The sequence below is a fragment of the Ictalurus punctatus genome, chromosome 18 (genome assembly GCF_001660625.3).
Source record: "Ictalurus punctatus breed USDA103 chromosome 18, Coco_2.0, whole genome shotgun sequence".
Classification (NCBI taxonomy): Eukaryota; Metazoa; Chordata; class Actinopteri; order Siluriformes; family Ictaluridae; genus Ictalurus; species Ictalurus punctatus.
The window spans coordinates 11,746,543-11,766,511 of record NC_030433.2 but is presented as its reverse complement, the minus strand read 5'-3'; the positions used below and the strand labels follow the sequence as shown (position 1 = coordinate 11,766,511).

At 39.4% G+C, this 19,969-nt stretch overlaps 1 protein-coding gene and 5 non-coding genes across 6 annotated transcripts; 1 reads left to right on the top strand and 5 right to left on the bottom strand.

The window, feature by feature from the left end:
• Positions 1-596: 596 nt before the first annotated feature.
• mat2b (methionine adenosyltransferase II, beta) lies at positions 597-9,257 on the bottom strand (the record flags this gene model as incomplete). The annotated part of the gene is given in 10 exon segments (NM_001201231.1): positions 597-1,108; positions 1,924-2,026; positions 2,028-2,037; positions 4,117-4,119; positions 4,121-4,155; positions 4,157-4,310; positions 4,987-5,133; positions 6,857-6,971; positions 7,087-7,281; positions 9,135-9,257. Coding segments are annotated over 10 exon segments (969 nt in total). The 5' UTR covers positions 9,165-9,257.
• Positions 9,258-10,231: 974 nt separating this feature from the next.
• trnav-aac (transfer RNA valine (anticodon AAC)) lies at positions 10,232-10,304 on the bottom strand. The gene has a single exon. It is a non-coding gene; the product is annotated as a tRNA-Val (tRNA).
• A 400-nt stretch (positions 10,305-10,704) lies between these two features.
• trnav-cac (transfer RNA valine (anticodon CAC)) lies at positions 10,705-10,777 on the bottom strand. Its single transcript has one exon. It is a non-coding gene; the product is annotated as a tRNA-Val (tRNA).
• Positions 10,778-17,661: 6,884 nt separating this feature from the next.
• trnav-aac (transfer RNA valine (anticodon AAC)) lies at positions 17,662-17,734 on the bottom strand. Its single transcript has one exon. It is a non-coding gene; the product is annotated as a tRNA-Val (tRNA).
• A 544-nt stretch (positions 17,735-18,278) lies between these two features.
• trnav-cac (transfer RNA valine (anticodon CAC)) lies at positions 18,279-18,351 on the bottom strand. The gene has a single exon. It is a non-coding gene; the product is annotated as a tRNA-Val (tRNA).
• Positions 18,352-18,624: 273 nt separating this feature from the next.
• Positions 18,625-18,697, top strand: trnav-cac (transfer RNA valine (anticodon CAC)). The gene has a single exon. It is a non-coding gene; the product is annotated as a tRNA-Val (tRNA).
• The last annotated feature ends 1,272 nt before the right edge of the window (positions 18,698-19,969 follow it).

Below are 19,969 nucleotides of genomic sequence, written 5' to 3'. Positions count from 1 at the left end.
TGTTGCCAGATTGTGTGTCGACTCACCCGACTGCAGTGTTTTAAAGTCGTACTAGGTTGGGGGAATAGGCCCTGTGCCTGTCGTACATAAATAACATTACAGTTTAGGCTGGTTTATTATTTAATTCGTGACTAGTTTCGGAAAAAATATTCAACTCAAACTGGCAACCTGACAACGCAACGCACTCCCTCTCTCATTCGATACTACGTCATTTCACCAAAATGAGGCTGATTGTGTAACATAAGTGGCTGTGATGGTGTAGCCTTTCATTCATTTCACTGTTTACTGGAAAACTTATGAAGAATGGAAAAAAAATATATTAGAAAGAGCTAACAATCTGAAAGAAAAATGTTCTTTATTGTTTTGATTATATTTTTTAAAAAATATTTTAACTTTGACATTTATGACGTCTCTCTCAACTTATTTGTTTGAAGATACACTATATGGTCAAAAGTATGTGGACAATTGAAAAGACAATCTGAAAAGAAGAGATCAGATATTTCAAGCTAAATAGTTTTCCTTTATTTATTTATTTGTTTGTTTTTATTATTTTCACATTTGCTGGGAATTTGTCAAACAGAAGAAAATCAGAATTTACTTTTAAAAAAAAATTAACAAAATGCAGTGTTCTACAATATGGACCAAGCAGGTTGTTTGTATATGTATTATATGGTCATCCTGGGTACACTTAGATAATCTCCCAGACAGTTTGCTTTTTACTACATTCGTGACAGAAAGTGGTTAAAACCCATACACAAATTATCCTCAACTGCCTTAAGCGACAATACTATTACATAGAGTGCAATGAAAATAAGAATAAAATAATACATTAGTCGCTGTGTGCATTAATATAACATCAACTAAAGCTGTTTAACTTGTGAACAGATTTGGCCATATTTTCTGACTAAGTCAAGAATGTATGCTTTGTCGCTCAGTGAAAGACTGTCTGTCTCCAGCGTTTATCATGGAGGAATGGCCAGAGACAATTTCTAATTGCTGTTTTAAAGGGAGTTGGTTCCACACTCAGCCCAAGTAGGTCCAGACGAGAACATTCTAACTGAGCATTCTGCGGCCTCTGAGCGCCGGCTCCAGCAGGCTGCTCGGTCAACTACACAGAGAGAGAGAGACAGAGAGAGAGACAGAGAGAGAGAGACAGAGACAGAGAGAGAGAGACAAAGAGAGACTATTTGCATATAGTGACCAAAAACATTTAACTGGGTGATTAAGTCAACAAATTTAAGTACAAGATCCTGATAGAAACAATCACCTATATTACACAGTACTGTGTAAAAGTCTAAGAAATGCAAATGCATGTAAAGCCAATCTGGCTTCAAAATTAAATAATGAAATTAAACATTTCTACATATTTAAAAAAAAAAAAAAACCCATAAAAAGAGCAGTAAACAGTGATCAACTAAACCATGCCAATAATTGGTGTGACAGCCCTTTGCCTTTAAAAAAAATTGTAATCTCAGGTATAATTTTATAAGGAAATTAGCTGATAAGTTGTACACTTATTTTTTGGCCTGTTATGTAATATGTTGCTTTCTTTACTAATAAAGTTTTTTTTTTGCATAACATTTAATTTTTTTTTTATTGGAAAAGTAAATGTTATGAAATACATGTACAATGTTTTTGCACTGACTAAAGGCAGAAATCATAAAATGAACATCTACAAAAAAATTTTTACTAAAAAACAGGGTGCCTAAAATGTTTGCACAGTACTGTATATTATAATTACATTTATAATAAACTAATTTGCTGGGGGTTTTTTCTATGTACTTCCAAAAATTCCCTAAAAATAAGAATGTAGTAGGCTAACTGTCTACATTTACAAGACACAACAAGCAGAATGTTATGGTAGTTTAACGTGACTAAACCCCAGTAAAACTGCATGCAGTGTGCATGCGACTGTAGACGTACCGGTATCAGGTGACTCCTGGGTAGGTTAAACGCATCTGCAATAGCACAGGCTATCTCATATTTAGTCATCTGTTCTTTTCCAGAATAATGGAAGATCCCGTGCAAGGATGAGTCCTAAAACGTCACATCAACATAAAGACATGAGTAGAGATCAGCAGAAGTGTCATTCCATTGATAAAGATGTGAATTGATCCCAAATCATCCTTCTCAAATACTCTTTCCTGATGCATTTTTTTGTAGACAGAGCTTTTTTATGCTAGTAGACCAAATCTAATATCTTGCCATGGAATCAGCACAAAAGATGAGACATCCACAGTACTTCAAAACACTGCTACTACTTCTTCAGATGATCCTCTTAAACCCTTTTCAAAAAGATAAATTTCCGACTTCTTTCAATATCGAATGGAAAACAATTTGCCTCTGCCAAGGGAAAGAGTTTAACCCTAAATACTAAATACTCTGCTTTGCACAGAGAGCAGGGCTCAGCATGCCAAAATGAAAATAACATGCAAGTAAACAAATTAGTTCAAGAACGAACAGGTTGTGCCCAGACAGCATAGTGTATTCACTATTCAGAAGAGAAATGGAACAGATATTTAGGCCCTGGTGAAATTTTGACCTTTTCTACTAATGCAATTCTTGAGTGCTTTTTGAACATCCCGTTCCAGACTTAGTCCCACACTGCTGCTATAACAACCTCCACTCTTCTGGGAAGGCTTTCTACTAGATTTTTGAGCATGGCTGTGGGGATTTGCCCATTCACCCACAAGAGCATTAGTGAGGTCAGGCAATGACGGTCAGCAGGTCAGGGCTCTGTGCAGGACACTAGTGTTTTTCCACCCCCAACTTTGGCAAACCATGGCTTCATGGAGCTTGCTTTGTGCACAGGGGCATTGTCATGCTGGAACAGGTTTGGGCCTCTTAGTTCCAGTAAAGAGAAACTGTAATGCTACAGCATACAAAGACATTCTACACAATTGTGTGCTTCCAACTTTGTGACAAGAGTTTGGGGAAGAACCATATATGGGTGTGATGGTCAGGTGTCCAAAACATTTGGTCATATAGTGCATGTTTCTCAATAAAAAAAACCAACAATATATAATCTGGTAAAAAGGGAGAAAAATCACATTTAAAGATTTCAATCTGACTGCAGCGCAGGAGCATCAGGGACCTTTTGAGCAGATATCTGATTACAAACTGAACCGATTAGACTTGTGGCTGTTTCACCATGGCATGTAGCTATCCAACAACTTGAACAACGCATGACATATGTAAGAAAATCTTAGCTAGCGTGGTTTTAGGCATTTTAATGCAGACTGACTGTTTTTCTATCTATTAAACTGGCTCCTTATCCAACATGGTCTTTCCATGATGATAGCCTAGGCAAGATTAAAGAGTAAATAATTTTCACATACTTTTCATGAGCCATTTTTGCTTATTAAAGTTGAGGTGCCAAAGTATGGAAAAACCTGATTTTGTTTGTCTCTCTCCCTTTTTTTCCTTCTGTTTTTTTTAAGCTGTTTGCCAGAATTCAGCCACCGTGACAAATTTTATTAGGAGCCCAGACTGGCTGTATAGCTGTCTAAATCTACAACTCAACAATTCAACACACGGCATCCATTGTGTAACTGCTACCAGCACAAGAAAGTATTTAATTTAATCAGTGTCTATACTATACATGCAACAGTGTTAATGAAACGAAGTCTTTTGTTGTCTTTTGCTGTCATTCCTCTATATAGCTTGTATACATTGGAACTAATGTTTCTCCAGGGCCATGTTGCAACACATAACAGTACGCAAGACTACATAAAGTGCAAATACACAACAGTGGAAGACGAGTGCAGCACAGTAATTAAACAGAACAATAAGTACACAGGACAATAAATACACAGAATAGGAGCTATAACTGCAAACTATTGAATAATATAGTAGCAATAAGTATAAAGTATTAAAAATATTAGTAGCAAAATGAGTTCCATAAATGAAAAGTGACAGATGCAGCTTTGTAAACTACAGGTGTGCAATGTTTGAGTCATACCTAAAGGGCGGGGCACTGAAATTGACCCAGTTTTTAAGCCTTACTAATATTAAAACCAGTGTTGTTGAACCTTTTCACCCCTGTTGGTTAGGTGGTTAAATGTGCATTTGCAGCATTAGCTATAAAGACACTCAGAAATGCTTAACACTCTTTACCTGAAGACATCGATCAGCCATATTCCTGCAGACACGTGCAACATCACTGGTATAGGTGGGGAAGCGCTGCTGGCAGTGGTCTACAGTTGAGCTCTCAGCTCCTTCCTGAATGCAGTCCCACAGCACAGTGACAGCACTCTCCTCAACCTTCTCCACCTCTCCATAGAGAATGGGCACCCTGAGTATTGCAGCACCTGAAATAAAATAAAAATAGAAATAAAAAATAAATAAATAAAAACATTTTAGGAAGTAGTTTTCCCAGATTTTCCTCACATCTGCTAAGAACATTAGGATTAAGGATAACCATCTTCTAATTAGTGACTGTGAAGCCACCAAGAGGCCCAGCGTAATTCTCAACATGATGCTACCACCACCACCATGCTTCACTGTGGAGAAGTTACATTTTGGTCTAAGCAAACCAGGGAACCATTTAGTTTTTTTGAGTAACCAACATCTCTTTGGGCAAACTCCAAATGGGAATTCATACAGTTCACCACTCTTCCATAAACCTGACTGTATTGTGAACAGCTTCTCCCATCTGAGCTGTAGATCTCTCCAGCTTGATCAAGAGTTAACCTTGGCCTTTTGGTTGCTTCTCTGAATTCCCTTACTTGCTTCATTGAGTTTTGGTGGATGGCCTCCTCTAAGCAGAGCTTTGTTTGTACCATGTCTCTTAATTTTTTAATAATAGATTTAATGCAGAATACATATACACTCATTTGGCTTCCTTATCAGTCAGAGAACAGAGATAGTTTTGTGAATATTTTGATGCTGTGTGGTAGCTTTTATTCAATGTATTTAATACAGTGGAAAAGGAAATACATGAAAAATTCAAGAAAGCTAAATTTAAAGGGAAAGTATTTCCCATACCTGGACAGTGTCGGAGTATCTCCTCTTCCCCCTTAAGCTTTGATTTCCCATACATGTTTAACGGGTTGGGGGTGTCGTTTTCTCCATATGGGGGATTGCGTCCATCAAACACATAATCAGTGCTAATGTAGATCAGAAAGATGCCAGCTGCATGAATTGCAAAAGGACAAACCATAAGTTAATCAGAGCCAAGACTCTTCAGGAAACTAAGCCTTTTTCCAAAAGATGCAGGCAAATATTATTGATTAGTTTCTATTACTCATTTGATATTTGCTGATGAAAAACTAAGTTTTAAGTCAGACTGGCTACACACAAATGAAATAAAGTATCAAAATTGATTGATTATATGTTATGTACTTGGCTTCGTACTAGCTTCATGGGCAGATTAGCAAAGCAAGCTAACTGTACTAGCTATGTACACTCCTGGTAACCCTGTTCTGATGAATCTCCAAGAATTTCCAGCCCAAAGTCTGCTGAAAAACCTGTGCATTCTGTTGCCTAGACTAACCACTTTCTTGGAAATTTCTTCCATTACACGTCCCAAATGATCAACAGATAAAGTGCTTAAATAGCAAGCAACATGAGAAGCCAACTCCTACACTGACCTCACTGGAATAAAGTGCTAGCATTTGTAAAAGGCGCAGCAATACTTTTGTGCTTTGCTAGAGCAACACAGGCAACCAGGTCAGCATGGTGAGCTCTTATTTCACATCTGCAGGCTTTGCAAAAATACTTGTTCCTTTTCATTTGGGACATGTTTTATCCAGTCCATCAGCCCCTTTACTCTTTACAATACCATCTACTGTATTTCTCCCATTTACCTGTCTTATTAGCTGTTTAAGCTACTAGCTATCCAGCCAGCCTTTCTCCTCAGTTTCTGTTCATCTCTCTCTTGCTCTTGTTTGCTTTCCTGATCCCCCCCCTCGTCACTCTTGTCTCATTTGTCAACTCATGTTATACTCTCCTTTTAAAACTATTTGAAATGGTTTTGCCAATGTTAACATGCACACACTCTTCCTCGCTCCAAATGTACAAATTTACAGTAAAGACATGTACGCAAGTCATCAACCAATGATGTGATATCAGACATGCCACCCACTTTCTCTCCTTTTCCTCCATCTCTCAATTGTAGCCTACTGAATGTGCAGGTCTGTTTTTATGTAGGCAGGTATTTAAATCACAAATCAAAAGAAGCATTGACAATTAAAAATAAACATTAAAAACAAATCATCATTTTTACCTGCGACTGTTTTTCCAAACCTGCCAAATTTGTGGGAAAATCCTTGGACCTGGCAACCCTGCAACAGAGGACCTATCTCTGCTACTTCCTGCCAAGCTTTATTTTTATTCATTTTATTCTTTACACATTTTATGAAAAGGTCATATATGACAGGAAAATTTAAACCATGATTTAAATTATTCTTCCATTTTTGCTTGTCAAATAGTAAATGGGAACTTATTGAAGTTATTTATGTACAGCTGTGAGTGTAGGACTGAAGAAACATCAGACCACATGAACCATAGGATTAGTCCAAGGAATCAATAAAGCCAATCATTTAGATTTGTCACTTTACTGCATAATAACTAATTTGTACAGAACTGAGAAATCATGGCTCCATGTATATGTACTGTGGTCCAAGTGGTAGCGGGTTGTCCACTAATCGCAGGGTTGGCTGTTCGCTTCCCGGTCCACATGTCGAAGTGTCCTTAGGCAAGACACTGGACCCCAAGATACTCCCGATGGCAGGCTTAGTGCCTTGTGTGCGCGCGAGTGTGTGTGAATGAGAAACAATGTAAAGTGCTTTGAATGGTTTCCTGTTGCTTTGACACTTGTTAATGTAAATGTAGGGTGACTAATCACTTGACTAACCTGCTTCTTTTGCCAGTGTAGCACATGCATGTACATTCAGGTTCAAGGCTGCTTCAGTGTGATGCTCCACCACATCAGGCCTTCTCTCAGCAGCACAGTGTACGATCACATGAGGCTGCACGAACAACACACAACAACTAGTTAAGAAGTTGCTTGGCATTAGTGGAAACTTAAATGTCAGAGGAAAACACTGCAAATTATTGTTCTGAATGCAGTAAGCTTGTAACCACCTGGAAGTTGTGAATAACCGCCCGCACAGCCTCCTCATCCAACAGGTTGCAGCTGAGGAAACGAGGCCGAGCACGAGTGTATCCACACCCCAGGACCTCCCAGTCATTGTTCTGGAACTCCTTGTAGACTGCACGTCCAAGTAGACCAGTGGCTCCGGTCACCAGCACACGCCGGCATGGAGTGCAAACATCCTCCTGAAACGGGCAGAGAAAGGGAATAACTTCTTACTCCTCACTTACAAGCAACTTAGGCTGTAGTGTTGGATGAAAAATTGCTATTGTGACACAAAGGTGCATGTGAAGAATATTTTCCTCTTAAATTCTAACTAATTTGGAGGGAATTTGTTCAAAGGTTAAAAAGGATATTCCAATGACAACAGCAAAAATATGTTAACTCTGCTTTTTTTTAACATCACAGCTTATAGCCAACATATAACCAGCTGAGAACTACACAACATACTAAATCGGAAAATGGCAGAGTCATGGCAGTCCGAGTTGATGACTTTAGTTTTCACAATCATGTGCTTCTATGTAAAAACAGACTGTAGACAGTCAGGCAGAATCCATCCTCAAGGGCTTCATCAATATAGACAGTGGCATGTACATGTTTTTAGACATGGGATGCCAAAAGTCAAGACAAAGTTGCTTTTTCAGAATATCAGATTTCTTCCTTGTTAGGGGATGTCACGATACCAAAAATCTAGAAGTCGGTACCGATACCACCAAAAGTACACGATACTTGATACCAAAGTCGATACCACGGTGTGGTATAAAAAAAATTAAATTTGATTGGTTTGATTCCCGCCAGGGCCATGTGTGTGCGGAGTTTGCATGTTCTCCCCAGTCCAAAGACATGCATGGTGTCCATAGTGTGTGAATGTGTATGTGCCCTGCGATTGGACTGGCACCCGGTCCAGGCTGTACCCTGGACTTATGCCCGATGCGATAGGCTCCAGGTTTCCCCGTGACCCTGAAGGATGGATAGTTCCTATTACTCACAATTTTGATTAACATTTCAGCAATGCTACATTGATTATTTAAATCAACATGGGGTTGATATCTACATGAATGGCACAGGACTAATATACTAACAGGGAGTTAAAGTAGCGAGACTTGTGACATCCACATCGGTTTCAGACTGAAATCAGCTTCAGCTTATAACTAACTAGATGTGTATAACGCATGTTATACAGCACAGGCAAAAATATTGCACCCTTATGAACTGTATCCCAAGTAGCAATTCACAACTGCATCCTCTAAATCAAATACATTAAGACGTAACTATAAGGTAAATGCATTTCCGGCGTGGCTGGTATTTAAAGTAAAGCAGGGAGTGCGGTTTCATTATTGAGCTTACCTGCACGAGCTCTACGTGACCTGGGCTAAAACGGATCTTTAGCTCCTTCTCCCTGATGCTCATGTTACTATCGTTACTTGACCAAATTTACAAAGCGCCACTGCCTAAATTCAGCAGGTAAAACCCAACATAATAACAAACACACGCGACATAGTCTTGACAGAAGTGCTGGTTAAACTTTAGGAACCATAAAATGACAGGAAGATTAGAGGGAATTTGCGCATGCGTGAATTAGGGAAACATCCACCGCGTCAATACTACACCGAATGGCGCAGTTTGTCATTATTCTCATATCTGTCGCATCGTAGTGCAGCACAAAAGTTATAAACTAACAACAGAATAAGAAATAGTTTCGTGATATGTACAGCCATAAAGGGAACATAATTTACCGCATTATCTGAACATATAATAATCAGTACTGGTGATATTTGGCTACCGTTGCATTTAATGTCCTGTATAGAAATGTGCTATTTGCAACTGCTAGGACCTTTTGTCTTTCCCTTTTCTCAATGTCCAAGTGAGCACATTTCATAACTGATCTGATATAGCCTACGTAAAAATAAATATCACAGAACAATGTGACAACAATCAGTTGCTACATTTATCAGTCGTTAACGCACATCATGACACAGCAGCAAACTGAAACTTCACTGAAGCCATTACACACTTTCTACACCGCCTGGATTTTTACCTTGGAATCGCCATATCCACATCCCAGCATAGTTGAGCAGCGTTTTATATATAAGTATAAAATGCTCCTGCAAAATCTTCCCAGAAGATTGTTTTGGTCCGTTCGGCTAGTTTAACTTGCTGTCAAATCATTTCAAAGTAAGAGTCCCGTTTCGAAAATAGGCTTCTTGCAGTCTGTGGCAATCTGCGGCCATCTTGTAAATTAATCTATACTATATGGCCAAAAGTATGTGGACTCCTGACCATCACAGTCACACCCATATGTGGACCTTCTCCGAGCTGTTGCCGCAAAGGTGGAAACAAAGTTTTTGTATGCTATAGCTTTACAGTTTCACTTCACTGGAACTAATTGGCCCAAACCAGTATGACAATGCTGATGTGCACAGAGCGAGCTCCATGAAGACATAGGGTGCTTCTAATTTCTTATTTGTGCATTCTCGTTTACCTCCCTCGCTTCCTTTCCTTGCGTCTTAGCTCCACTCCCTTATGATAGTGGTTTTCAAAGTGGGGGGCGCCCGGGGAGCCTCAACAGTTTGGTGTGAAAAATGAATAAATGATTTTTTTTTTCAGACAACCACACACAATCAAATCCTAATGTAATGTAATGTAAAGATGTAAGATGTAACTATTAATAATAAAAAATGGGGGGGGGGGGGTATATTCAGAAGTCTGTATTTTTTATGTGTTTTAAAGACCCAAAAGGGGGGCCTCGGTCAAATGTTAATGTTTGAAGCGTAACTTCAAAACAAAGTCAGTTAATGATGAGTGCACTCAGCTGCATGACCTCACTGCACATCAGGGATGTGCTGTTATGTTGTTGGAGTTTGGTTAATAACAACATTCTTAGTAAAGCAAAATGCACTGATAGTATATGGAATGTCTGGCTTATTTAACAACGAATTAATGAACAAGACATAATTTATCACATCTTTTGTCAATTAATTACAATACTCATGGTACACATATTATTATTTTATTATGTTTCACATAAAATTACCCACATCATCAAGGGACTTTTTGTCTGGGATTGTGGCAGATGTGCCGCGTGACATGGTCCATTTCTGGACAGGGAAAAATTTCTCCTGGAAGTAAATAAAGTGTTTCCGCCCGGTTTCGAACCGAGGACCTTTCGCGTGTTAGGCGAACGTGATAACCACTACACTACGGAAACTGCGCAATGGCAGAGAATGTGCACCATGCAACGTGTCCTCGAGAATATTACTAGTGTTATAATATTACTAACTAGTGTTAGAAAGAGTTAATTCTTTTCTTAAAGAGTAGTAAAGAATGTTAGTGTTAGAGATAATGTTAAAATAGCGTTAGAAAGTCTTAAATAGCGTTAAAGTATTACAGTATTTTAGTGTTAAAGAGTTAAAATACTTTAGTACTGGAGTAGTACTGACAATTTAAATACACAAAGGGTTTAATCCATCAATTATGTAGCTGCTTGCAAGTTGAATGGAAACATAAATACTCAGGCAAAGTTACTGGATGTTATTGGATGAAGAATTCTCGTATGTTATAGTATTTTCTGAATTGAAAAAAATATAAACGCAATAAAAAGCTTTCAGTGTTTCCGCCCGGTTTCGAACCGGGGACCTTTCGCGTGTGAGGCGAACGTGATAACCACTACACTACGGAAACTGCGCTGCAATGCAACTGAGCTCTACTGATTTGTTGATTCCCAGGCGCTGTTTCCAGGTCGGCGTCTTGAATTATTTCAGCTGCTGATCATCAAGCTCAATTATTAATCTTTTTTTTAATCTGTTTTTTTGTTTGTTTGTTTTTGCCAGACGTCGGGTGAGCTGGTGTAACCTTGGTCATTTTACCTGAAAAAAGCGCAATAAGGCGGCAAACGCAGCAAGTAAAATGAACTGTACACTGATATATTGAAAAGAAAAACGTCATCAGTATATTATTAATATTATTTGAATGGTTTATAAAGATAAATGTAGGGTAATTGCAGAAACATTATTATGAGGTTGTAAAGTCACATTTATTTTTGTTCAATAGTCAAACCCACAATAAAATAAGGTATTTTGGCAGATCCCATTATCCACTACAAATACCATTACAAACCATCAACTAACCTTTAAAACCATTACCCTTACTGATCCTTAATTCTGGATTCCTTATTCCTTATTTCTTATTCTGAATTCCTTAATTCTCTAGCCCAGAACCCATGGTTCTGGGCTAGAGTTAGTTCTTGATCCACTCTGTGTATAGTGTGTATATATCTGAATAATCTCAAATAGGATGTGCTTAGGTGACTTCCTTTACCCGTCAGACGCAAAGCGCTTTAGTGTGATGGTGTTCATTAGGGATGCACCGATCGGGATTTTTACGACCGAAACCGATCCAGATGCCAATCTTTTTTTGTTTAAGCTTTAATCAGGAGGTCTGTCATAAACAGTTAAATGTAAGCTCTTTGCTCATGGTCACTGTTAATTGAATTAAAATAATAGCAATGATAAATACTGTTGGATAATTGATAAATAAATAAGCATAAAATATTAAATTTTAAATATTTTAAACAATAAAAAAGTCCTAATTAAAAGTAGACTAACACAAAAATTATCCATATTAGGAAAAAAGCTAATAGCCTTCTAAGGAGCTAGCGAACTAAACTTAATGTCAAATTGATATTAAGTGCAACCCATAGTAATTAAACATCATTTAATTTCTCATTTTATTTATTTTTATGGAGTTATTATAATATCTATTTTTTTATATTAAATGATGTATTTATAACTAAGCACATTTTCTGTCTTTACATTTTATTATTTTGTTTGTTTGTTTGTTTATCAGTTGTTCCTTTTAGATCGGTTTCCCCAGTACAGTGTTGCCATGTCTGCTGATAATAGTGAGTTATTTGGGGGGATTAAATCAAGACATGGAAACTGGAGTTGATTTTTCTAGTGATATCTGGCAACCCTGAGTGTAAATGAAGTGAATGCGGCATGTATTAGAGTCCTGATGAGAGAGAAGGAGAGCAGCAGAGTACTGTATGTTTACAGACTGAACAGTTGCTACTCTTGATTATGATTGGTGAGGAATTATTTAATAAAGAAGCTTGAATTAAAACCCATCTTGTAGCGTTAACATTATTATTATTTTACCGCTGTCTCTACACGAGCAGGTCACAGGTGCAGGTCTTTCCGATTTTATCGTACAACTCCGAACAAGTCACTCGCACAGGTGCTCCTAAATATTTATTCACAGTCGTACAAAGAACTTTCCAGTCGCAAATGTGAATGAAATGGTCGCACTGTAAAGCCCGGGTCTCCCAAATATTTTTTATACTTGTATATATTGTTACGGCCCAGTCAAAGTTAGGCTGCACAGAGTAACCAGCTCGGGATTCAATTGGATTGATTTTTAAATAAGGGAAGCCAGGAATAACAGCACAAACAAGGTTGTGTGAAAAAGGCTGTGGTATATTGTAACAGACAATTATACACATATAACTGTATAAATGAACCAAACCAGGCGTAACTTCAGGGTGGGCCAAGGCCAAAATAATAAACAAAAGAATTCTATTATTAGGTAGATAGCTTACCTAAAAGGAAAAGAAAGAAAAATACAAGGATACTTCCCTGACTACCTAAGCAAAAAAACAGAGACAAAAGGACCCTCTCCCAAAATAAATGGCAGCCACACCACTACTGCTGGTGAACCAAGTGAACATATATACAATAGTGAAGAGAATGCACAATAACAGACACAGGGACAACCAAACTCAAAGTCCAAAAACCAGGGAAAAGTCCTTAAAATAGGTCCATAGAATAGGAAATAGCATGCAACCCAACACCAACACACATCATTCTCACTCCTCTTCCTCTTTAAATATGGCCGTCAATCAGCGAGGTCATCCTGGGAGGTGGGAGCAAGGCAGGCTAGGGCAGGCTGGAAAGTCTGAGGGAGTTTGCACACAAAATATGTCACAGCACACAAAAACTTCCCATCCCAAAGATAGCGGGTTGTGACACACACACACACACACATATATATATATACATATATATATATGTGTTTGTGTGTGTATACATATATATACAGTATCTCACAAAAGTGAGTATGCCCCTCACATTTTTGTAAATATTTGATTATATCTTTTCATGTGACAACACTGAAGAAATGACACTTTGCTACAATGTAAAGTAGTGAGTGTACAGCTTGTGTAACAGTGTAAATTTGCTGTCCCCTCAAAATAACTCAACACACAGCCATTAATGTCTAAACTGCTGGCAACAAAAGTGAATACACCCCTAAGTGAAAATGTCCAAATTGGGCCCAAAGCGTCAATATTTTGTGTGGCCACCAATATTTCCCAGCACTGCCTTAACCCTCTTGGGCATGGAGTTCACCAGAGCTTCACAGGTTGCCACTGGAGTCCTCTTCCACTCCTCCATGATGACATCACGGAGTTGATGGATGTTAGAGACCTTGTGCTCTTCCACCTTCCGTCTGAGGATGTCTTACAGATTCTCAGTACAGTTCAGTCCATCACTTTCACCCTCAGCTTCTTTAGCAAGGCAGTGGTCATCTTGGAGGTGTGTTTTTTGATCGTTATCATGCTGGAATACTGCCCTGCGGCCCAGTCTCCGAAGGGAGGGGATCATACTCTGCTTCAGTAAGTCACAGTACATGTTGGCATTCATGGTTCCCTCAGTGAAATGTAGCTCCCCAGTGCTGGCAGCACTCATGCAGCCCCAGACTATGACACTCCCACCACCATGCTTGACTGTAGGCAAGACACACTTGTCTTTGTACTCCTCACCTGGTTGCCACCACACACGCTTGACACCATCTATCACCATCTACCATTTATCTCGGTCTCATCAGACCACAGGACATGGTTCCAGTAATCCATGTCCTTAGTCTGCTTGTCTTCAGCAAACTGTTTGCGGGCTTTCTTGTGCATCATCTTTAGAAGAGGCTTCCTTCTGGGACAACAGCCATGCAGACCAATTTGATGCAGTGTGCGGCGTATGGTCTGAGCACTGACAGGCTGACCCCCACCCCTTCAACCTCTGCAACAATGCTGGCAGCACTCATACGTCTATTTCCCAAAGACAACCTCTGGATATGACGCTGAGCACGTGCACTCAACTTCTTTGGTCAACCATGGCGAGGCCTGTTCTGAGTGGAACCTGTCCTGTTAAACCACTGTATGGTCTTGGCCACCGTGCTGCAGCTCAGTGTCAGGGTCTTGGCAATCTTCTTATAGCCTAGGCCATCTTTATGTAGAGCAACAATTCTTTTTTTCAGAGTCTCAGAGAGTTCTTTAGCATGAGGTGCCATGTTGACCAGTGACCAGTATGAGGGAGTGTGAGAGCGATGACACCAAATTTAACACACCTCCTCTCCACTCACACCTGAGACCTTGTAACACCAACAAGTCACATGACACTGGGGAAAGAAAATGGCTAACTGGGCCCAATTTGGACATTTTTACCTAGGGGTGTACTCACTTTTGTTGCCAGTAGTTTAGACATTAAAGGCTGTATGTTGAGTTATTTTGAGGGGACAGCAAATTTACACTGTTACACAAGCTGTACACTCTCTACTTTACATTGTAGCAAAGTGCTATTTCTTCAGTGTTGTCACATGAAAAGATATAATCAAATATTTACAAAAATGTGAGGGGTGTACTCACTTTTGTGAGATACTGTATATACGCATATATATATATATATATATATATATATATATATATATATATATATATATATATATATATATATATATATATATTTCAGATAGCCTTTAAGGATGCCTTTGAAAACAGAAGAACTTATTGAAATCAGAAGCTTCTGTGTCCAGTTACATCCCAGATATTAGCTGCTGGAACTGCTCCCTCCATCAAAAAATCTGGATGAACACAGAGATGGAAGTCATGGTACTCCGGCCAAGATCACAAACAGTGACACCTTATGAAACCATGTTCCTTGTGGCGTTATCCTCCTCAGCCTGAGCTTATAGAAACCAATACAGGCCTGTCATCACCAAAATACTTCCAGCTCCATTCATTCTTGATATGGAAGCCAGAATACAGTATAATGGAAAGGCTCAGAAACAATTACATCCTGCCTTTTCTCTACTGTCTAGCTGTCAGGTTCTTTCTTCTGGTGTGGGATGACCTAGAGTGATTATTGGTACCAGTGGGCAATATTACATCCTTTCTTCTCATCTGTGCTGTAAATCGTGCAAAAAATACTGGTTCGCTGATAAACCCTAGTGGCTAGACATGCTACCAAAGTGTTTCAGTAACACCTTGCCAGCCTTCCTCACCCATAAGAAGGCAATCTGTAAAACAATGATGGATGAATTGTGGCCCTCTGGAAAAAAAACAAATGATATGGCCAACCAGCTGTCTGAGGTACTTCACCTCAAGTATGAAGAGCCAACCTAGCCTACCTGCTCAGGATGCAGAACATCAGGGATGCTGAAGCAGGGCTGTATGGACAGAGGACTATAGCTGGAGGACTGCGGAACAATTGCACACCAGCACCATTTGCGGGACAGGAGGACACTGATGGGTGGCATAGGGTGTCTGTGACTGAATATGGTGACATGCCTTCTGCATATCAGCACAGGAGGCAGCTCTCACTTATGTCCAACAAGGCAATTTTGAACCGGTGTTCAACACAACAGCTAGTTAAGAAGTTGCTTGGTATTAGTGGAAACTTAAATGCCAGAAGAAAACACTGCAAATTATTGTTCTGAATGCAGTAAGCTTGTAACCACCTGGAAGTTGTGAATAACCACCCGCACAGCCTTCTCATCCAGCAGATGAGCTGAGGAAACGAGGCCAAGCACGAGTGTATACACACCACAGCACCTCCCAGTCATTGTTCTGGAACTCCTTGCAGACTGCACGTCCAAGAAGACCAGTGGCTGCGGTCACCAGCACACGCCGGCATGGAGTGCACACATCCTCCTGAAACGGGCAGAGAAAGGGAATAACTTCTTACTCCTCACTTACAAGCAACTTAGGGAATTTGTTCAAAGGTCAAAAAGGATATTCCAATGACAACAGCAAAAATATGTTAACTCTGCTTTTTTTGAACATCACAGCTTATAGCCAACATATAACCAGCTGAGAACTACACAACATACTAAATCGGAAAATGGCAGAGTCATGGCAGTCCGAGTTGATGACTTTAGTTTTCACAATCATGTGCTTCTATATAAAAACAAACTGTAGACAGTCAGGCAGAATCCATCCTCAAGCGCTTCATCAATATAGACAGTGGCATGTACATGTTTTTAGACATGGGATGGCAAAGGTCAAGACAAAGTTGCTTTTTCAGAATATCAGATTTCTTCCCTGTTATGGGATGTCACGATACCAAAAATCTAGAAGTCGGTACCGATACCACCAAAAGTACACGATACTTGATACCAAAGTCGATACCACGCTGTGGTATAAAAAAAATTAAAATTTAATTAAAAACTCTCCTGGAGGACATCCTCCTCTGGCTGATACTGGCAAAAAAAAAAGAAGAAAAAAAAGAGAGAGAGACAGAGAGAGGGGATATTTTAGTTATCAAACACTGTCTAACATTGAGTGGAGGTGCACTCCTATAAATGCACACACACACGCACGCACGCACACACACACACACACACACACACACACACACACACACACACACCTTATACTCTGAATGCAAGCACTAGTTTAAATTCACTGATATGGTTGCAGGCCATAATCAGTAAACATAATTTACTATAAAATTACTGTATTGGCTTGCCAATTGCTTGAGTATAGTTCTTGATACTCAAGGGATTTGGTCAACAATCATTATTTAATTAAACATGAGGTAGATATAATTTCTTTAGTCTGTATGAATGGCACAAGATTAACGGACCTCACAGAGATGTCATCTGAGATTAAAGTTCAAGTGGCAAGTGTGATTTTAAGATTCATTTAACCCTGTGACATCCACATCCAGGGTTTCCAGCTTTCCGACTTTTTAGACCACTCCAGCAACTGTAATTGAAAAACCTTGCAAGAAAACTAGCAACTTTATGAGCATACATTAGTGAATGTCCTGCACTCAATACATCACAAGTGAAGGTTATATGACTTGAGAGATCAGGTTCAGTCAAATGAGTCACACATACATGTTAAAGGTCAATCGCTAATCAACACTGCTCCCAATGACCAATCAGTGATCACTGTTGTTCCCAACAACTAATCACTATTCACAACTGTTCCCAACAACTAATCACTATTCACCATTGTTCCCAAGGACCAATCATTGACCCCAATTGTTTGTCCCACCCATACTCCTCTTTGTTCTGCGTTTTGTTTTCTCTTCGTGGACATATTTACAAGTGATACAAGAGAGTTATTCCATCCTTAACAGTTTCTTTCATATCTGTGTCCCAATTTCTGACTAACACATAAAATTACCCACATCATCAAGGGACTTTTTGTCTGGGATTGTGGCAGATGTGCCGCGTGACATGGTCCATTTCTGGACAGGGAAAAATTTCTCCTGGAAGTAAATAAAGTGTGTTTCCGCCCGGTTTCGAACCGGGGACCTTTCGCGTGTTAGGCGAACGTGATAACCACTACACTACGGAAACTGCGCTGCACTGTAGTTGAGCGCAATGGCAGTTCTTATCACTACGAGTGTAATATATTTGTGGCCACACGTTGAATCCCTGGCGCTGTTTCTGGGTTTGTTTCGTTTTTAAAACGTGCGTTGGACAGTTGATAATTAGTGAGAATGTTTACAGCTGACGCCTTTTTTACTTTTTTTAAACATAAATACTCAGGCAAAGTTACTGGCCAAAATTAACACTTTTAGTTCTCTAACTCTCTTTTATTTCTGCATTTTGCTACCTTATTGTGTTTATGTTTTTCTAAGAAGGTTTGTCTATTACCACTACTATAATGCTCCAATTTCCCTCGGGATCAATGAAGTTTCTATCTATCGTTGAAAGGTGATATCGGTAATCGGTGCAACTTATTTCTATGGTAACGTAAATAGGCCGTGTGTATAGAAATAAAACCTCTGGTACCTACAGTATTTAAGGGTTGCATGTAAGCTAGTATTGGATGAATTCTTCTCGTATGTTATAGTATTTTCTGAATTAAAATAATATAAACGCAACAAAAAACGGTCTGTGTTTCCGCCCGGTTTCGAACCGGGGACCTTTCGCGTGTGAGGCGAACGTGATAACCACTACACTACGGAAACTGTGCTGTAATGTAATTGATAGTTTTTTTTTTTAAAGTTTTTTCACAACCTGATTACGACCTGAGCTTATAGAAACCAACACAGGCCTCAGGTTGTTTCCTCTGGTGTGGGAAGACCCAGAATGATTATTGATACAGAATGATACTTCTACCGCTCCAGAAACATCTTTGAGGCATACTCAGCAAAGGGACTGACCGACCCCACGTGTGGCCACAAATATATTACACTCGTAGTGATAAGAACTGCCATTGCGCTAAACTACAGTGCAGCACAGTTTCCGTAGTGTAGTGGTTATCACGTTCGCCTCACACGCGAAAGGTCCCCGGTTCGAAACCGGGCGGAAACACAGACCGTTTTTTGTTGCGTTTATATTATTTTAATTCAGAAAATACTATAACATACGAGAAGAATTCATCCAATACTAGCTTACATGCAACCCTTAAATACTGTAGGTACCAGAGGTTTTATTTCTATACACACGGCCTATTTACGTTACCATAGAAATAAGTTGCACCGATTACCGATATCACCTTTCAACGATAGATAGAAACTTTATTGATCCCGAGGGAAATTGGAGCATTATAGTAGTGGTAATAGACAAACCTTCTTAGAAAAACATAAACACAATAAGGTAGCAAAATGCAGAAATAAAAGAGAGTTAGAGAACTAAAAGTGTTAATTTTGGCCAGTAACTTTGCCTGAGTATTTATGTTTCCATTCAACTTGCAAGATGCAAATGCATCTTGATGTTGTTTAAGCCAGCAATATCCGACATCTTTGAGTCAGCGCTCGTAAGGATGCTGAAATTTCACTGAAACTCTGAATGAATATTCCAAGGTAATTAACCATACCTAGAAAGCGTTGTAGGGCTGTGACATTTTCTGGGATGCTCATCTCTGTGATTGCCTTAATCTTTGAAGGGTCTGGCTTTAGTCCTTCACTTGTGAACACATGTCCTACATAACATACCTCTGCTAGCCGAAATTTACATTTGACAGGGTTCAGTCTGAGGTTAAATTTTCGTGCATGATCCGGCACATTCCTGAGATTTTTGTCCTGAGATCCTTTCCTCCCACGAGAATATCATCCATTATAATAGCACATGGATAGCCCACAAATATTTGTTCCATGGGTCTTTGGAACCCCTTACTGGCTGAGCTATTTCTAAATGGCATGAATCTACCAAACTGGGTGTTGAATTTTGTCAGCACCGATGATTTATCATCAAGAGAAATCTGCCAAAAATGTTTTGCGTCTATGGCAGAAAAGACAGAGGAGTTTGGCATTTGAGATGTAACTTCTTCCACCATACGCAAGGGGTGGTGTGGACGTAGACAGGCCTTATTGAGGTCTCTTGGGTCGATGCATAACCTTATCTTCTCCGAATTCTTTTTGTGGTTGACCACCACTGATGGTACCCATTCAGTGGGCTCTGAGACTGAGGTAAGGACACCTATATTGACCATCATTTGTAGTTCTGCTTTGACGTTCTCCTGCATGGCTGTCCAGTTTCATTGAATATATTACTGGAAGCCCACCAAATTCATCCTTGAAAAGGTTTGCATATTCAAAATGAATTTGGTTTGGAAAACTTGAATCCTCATCTGCTGACACGTGG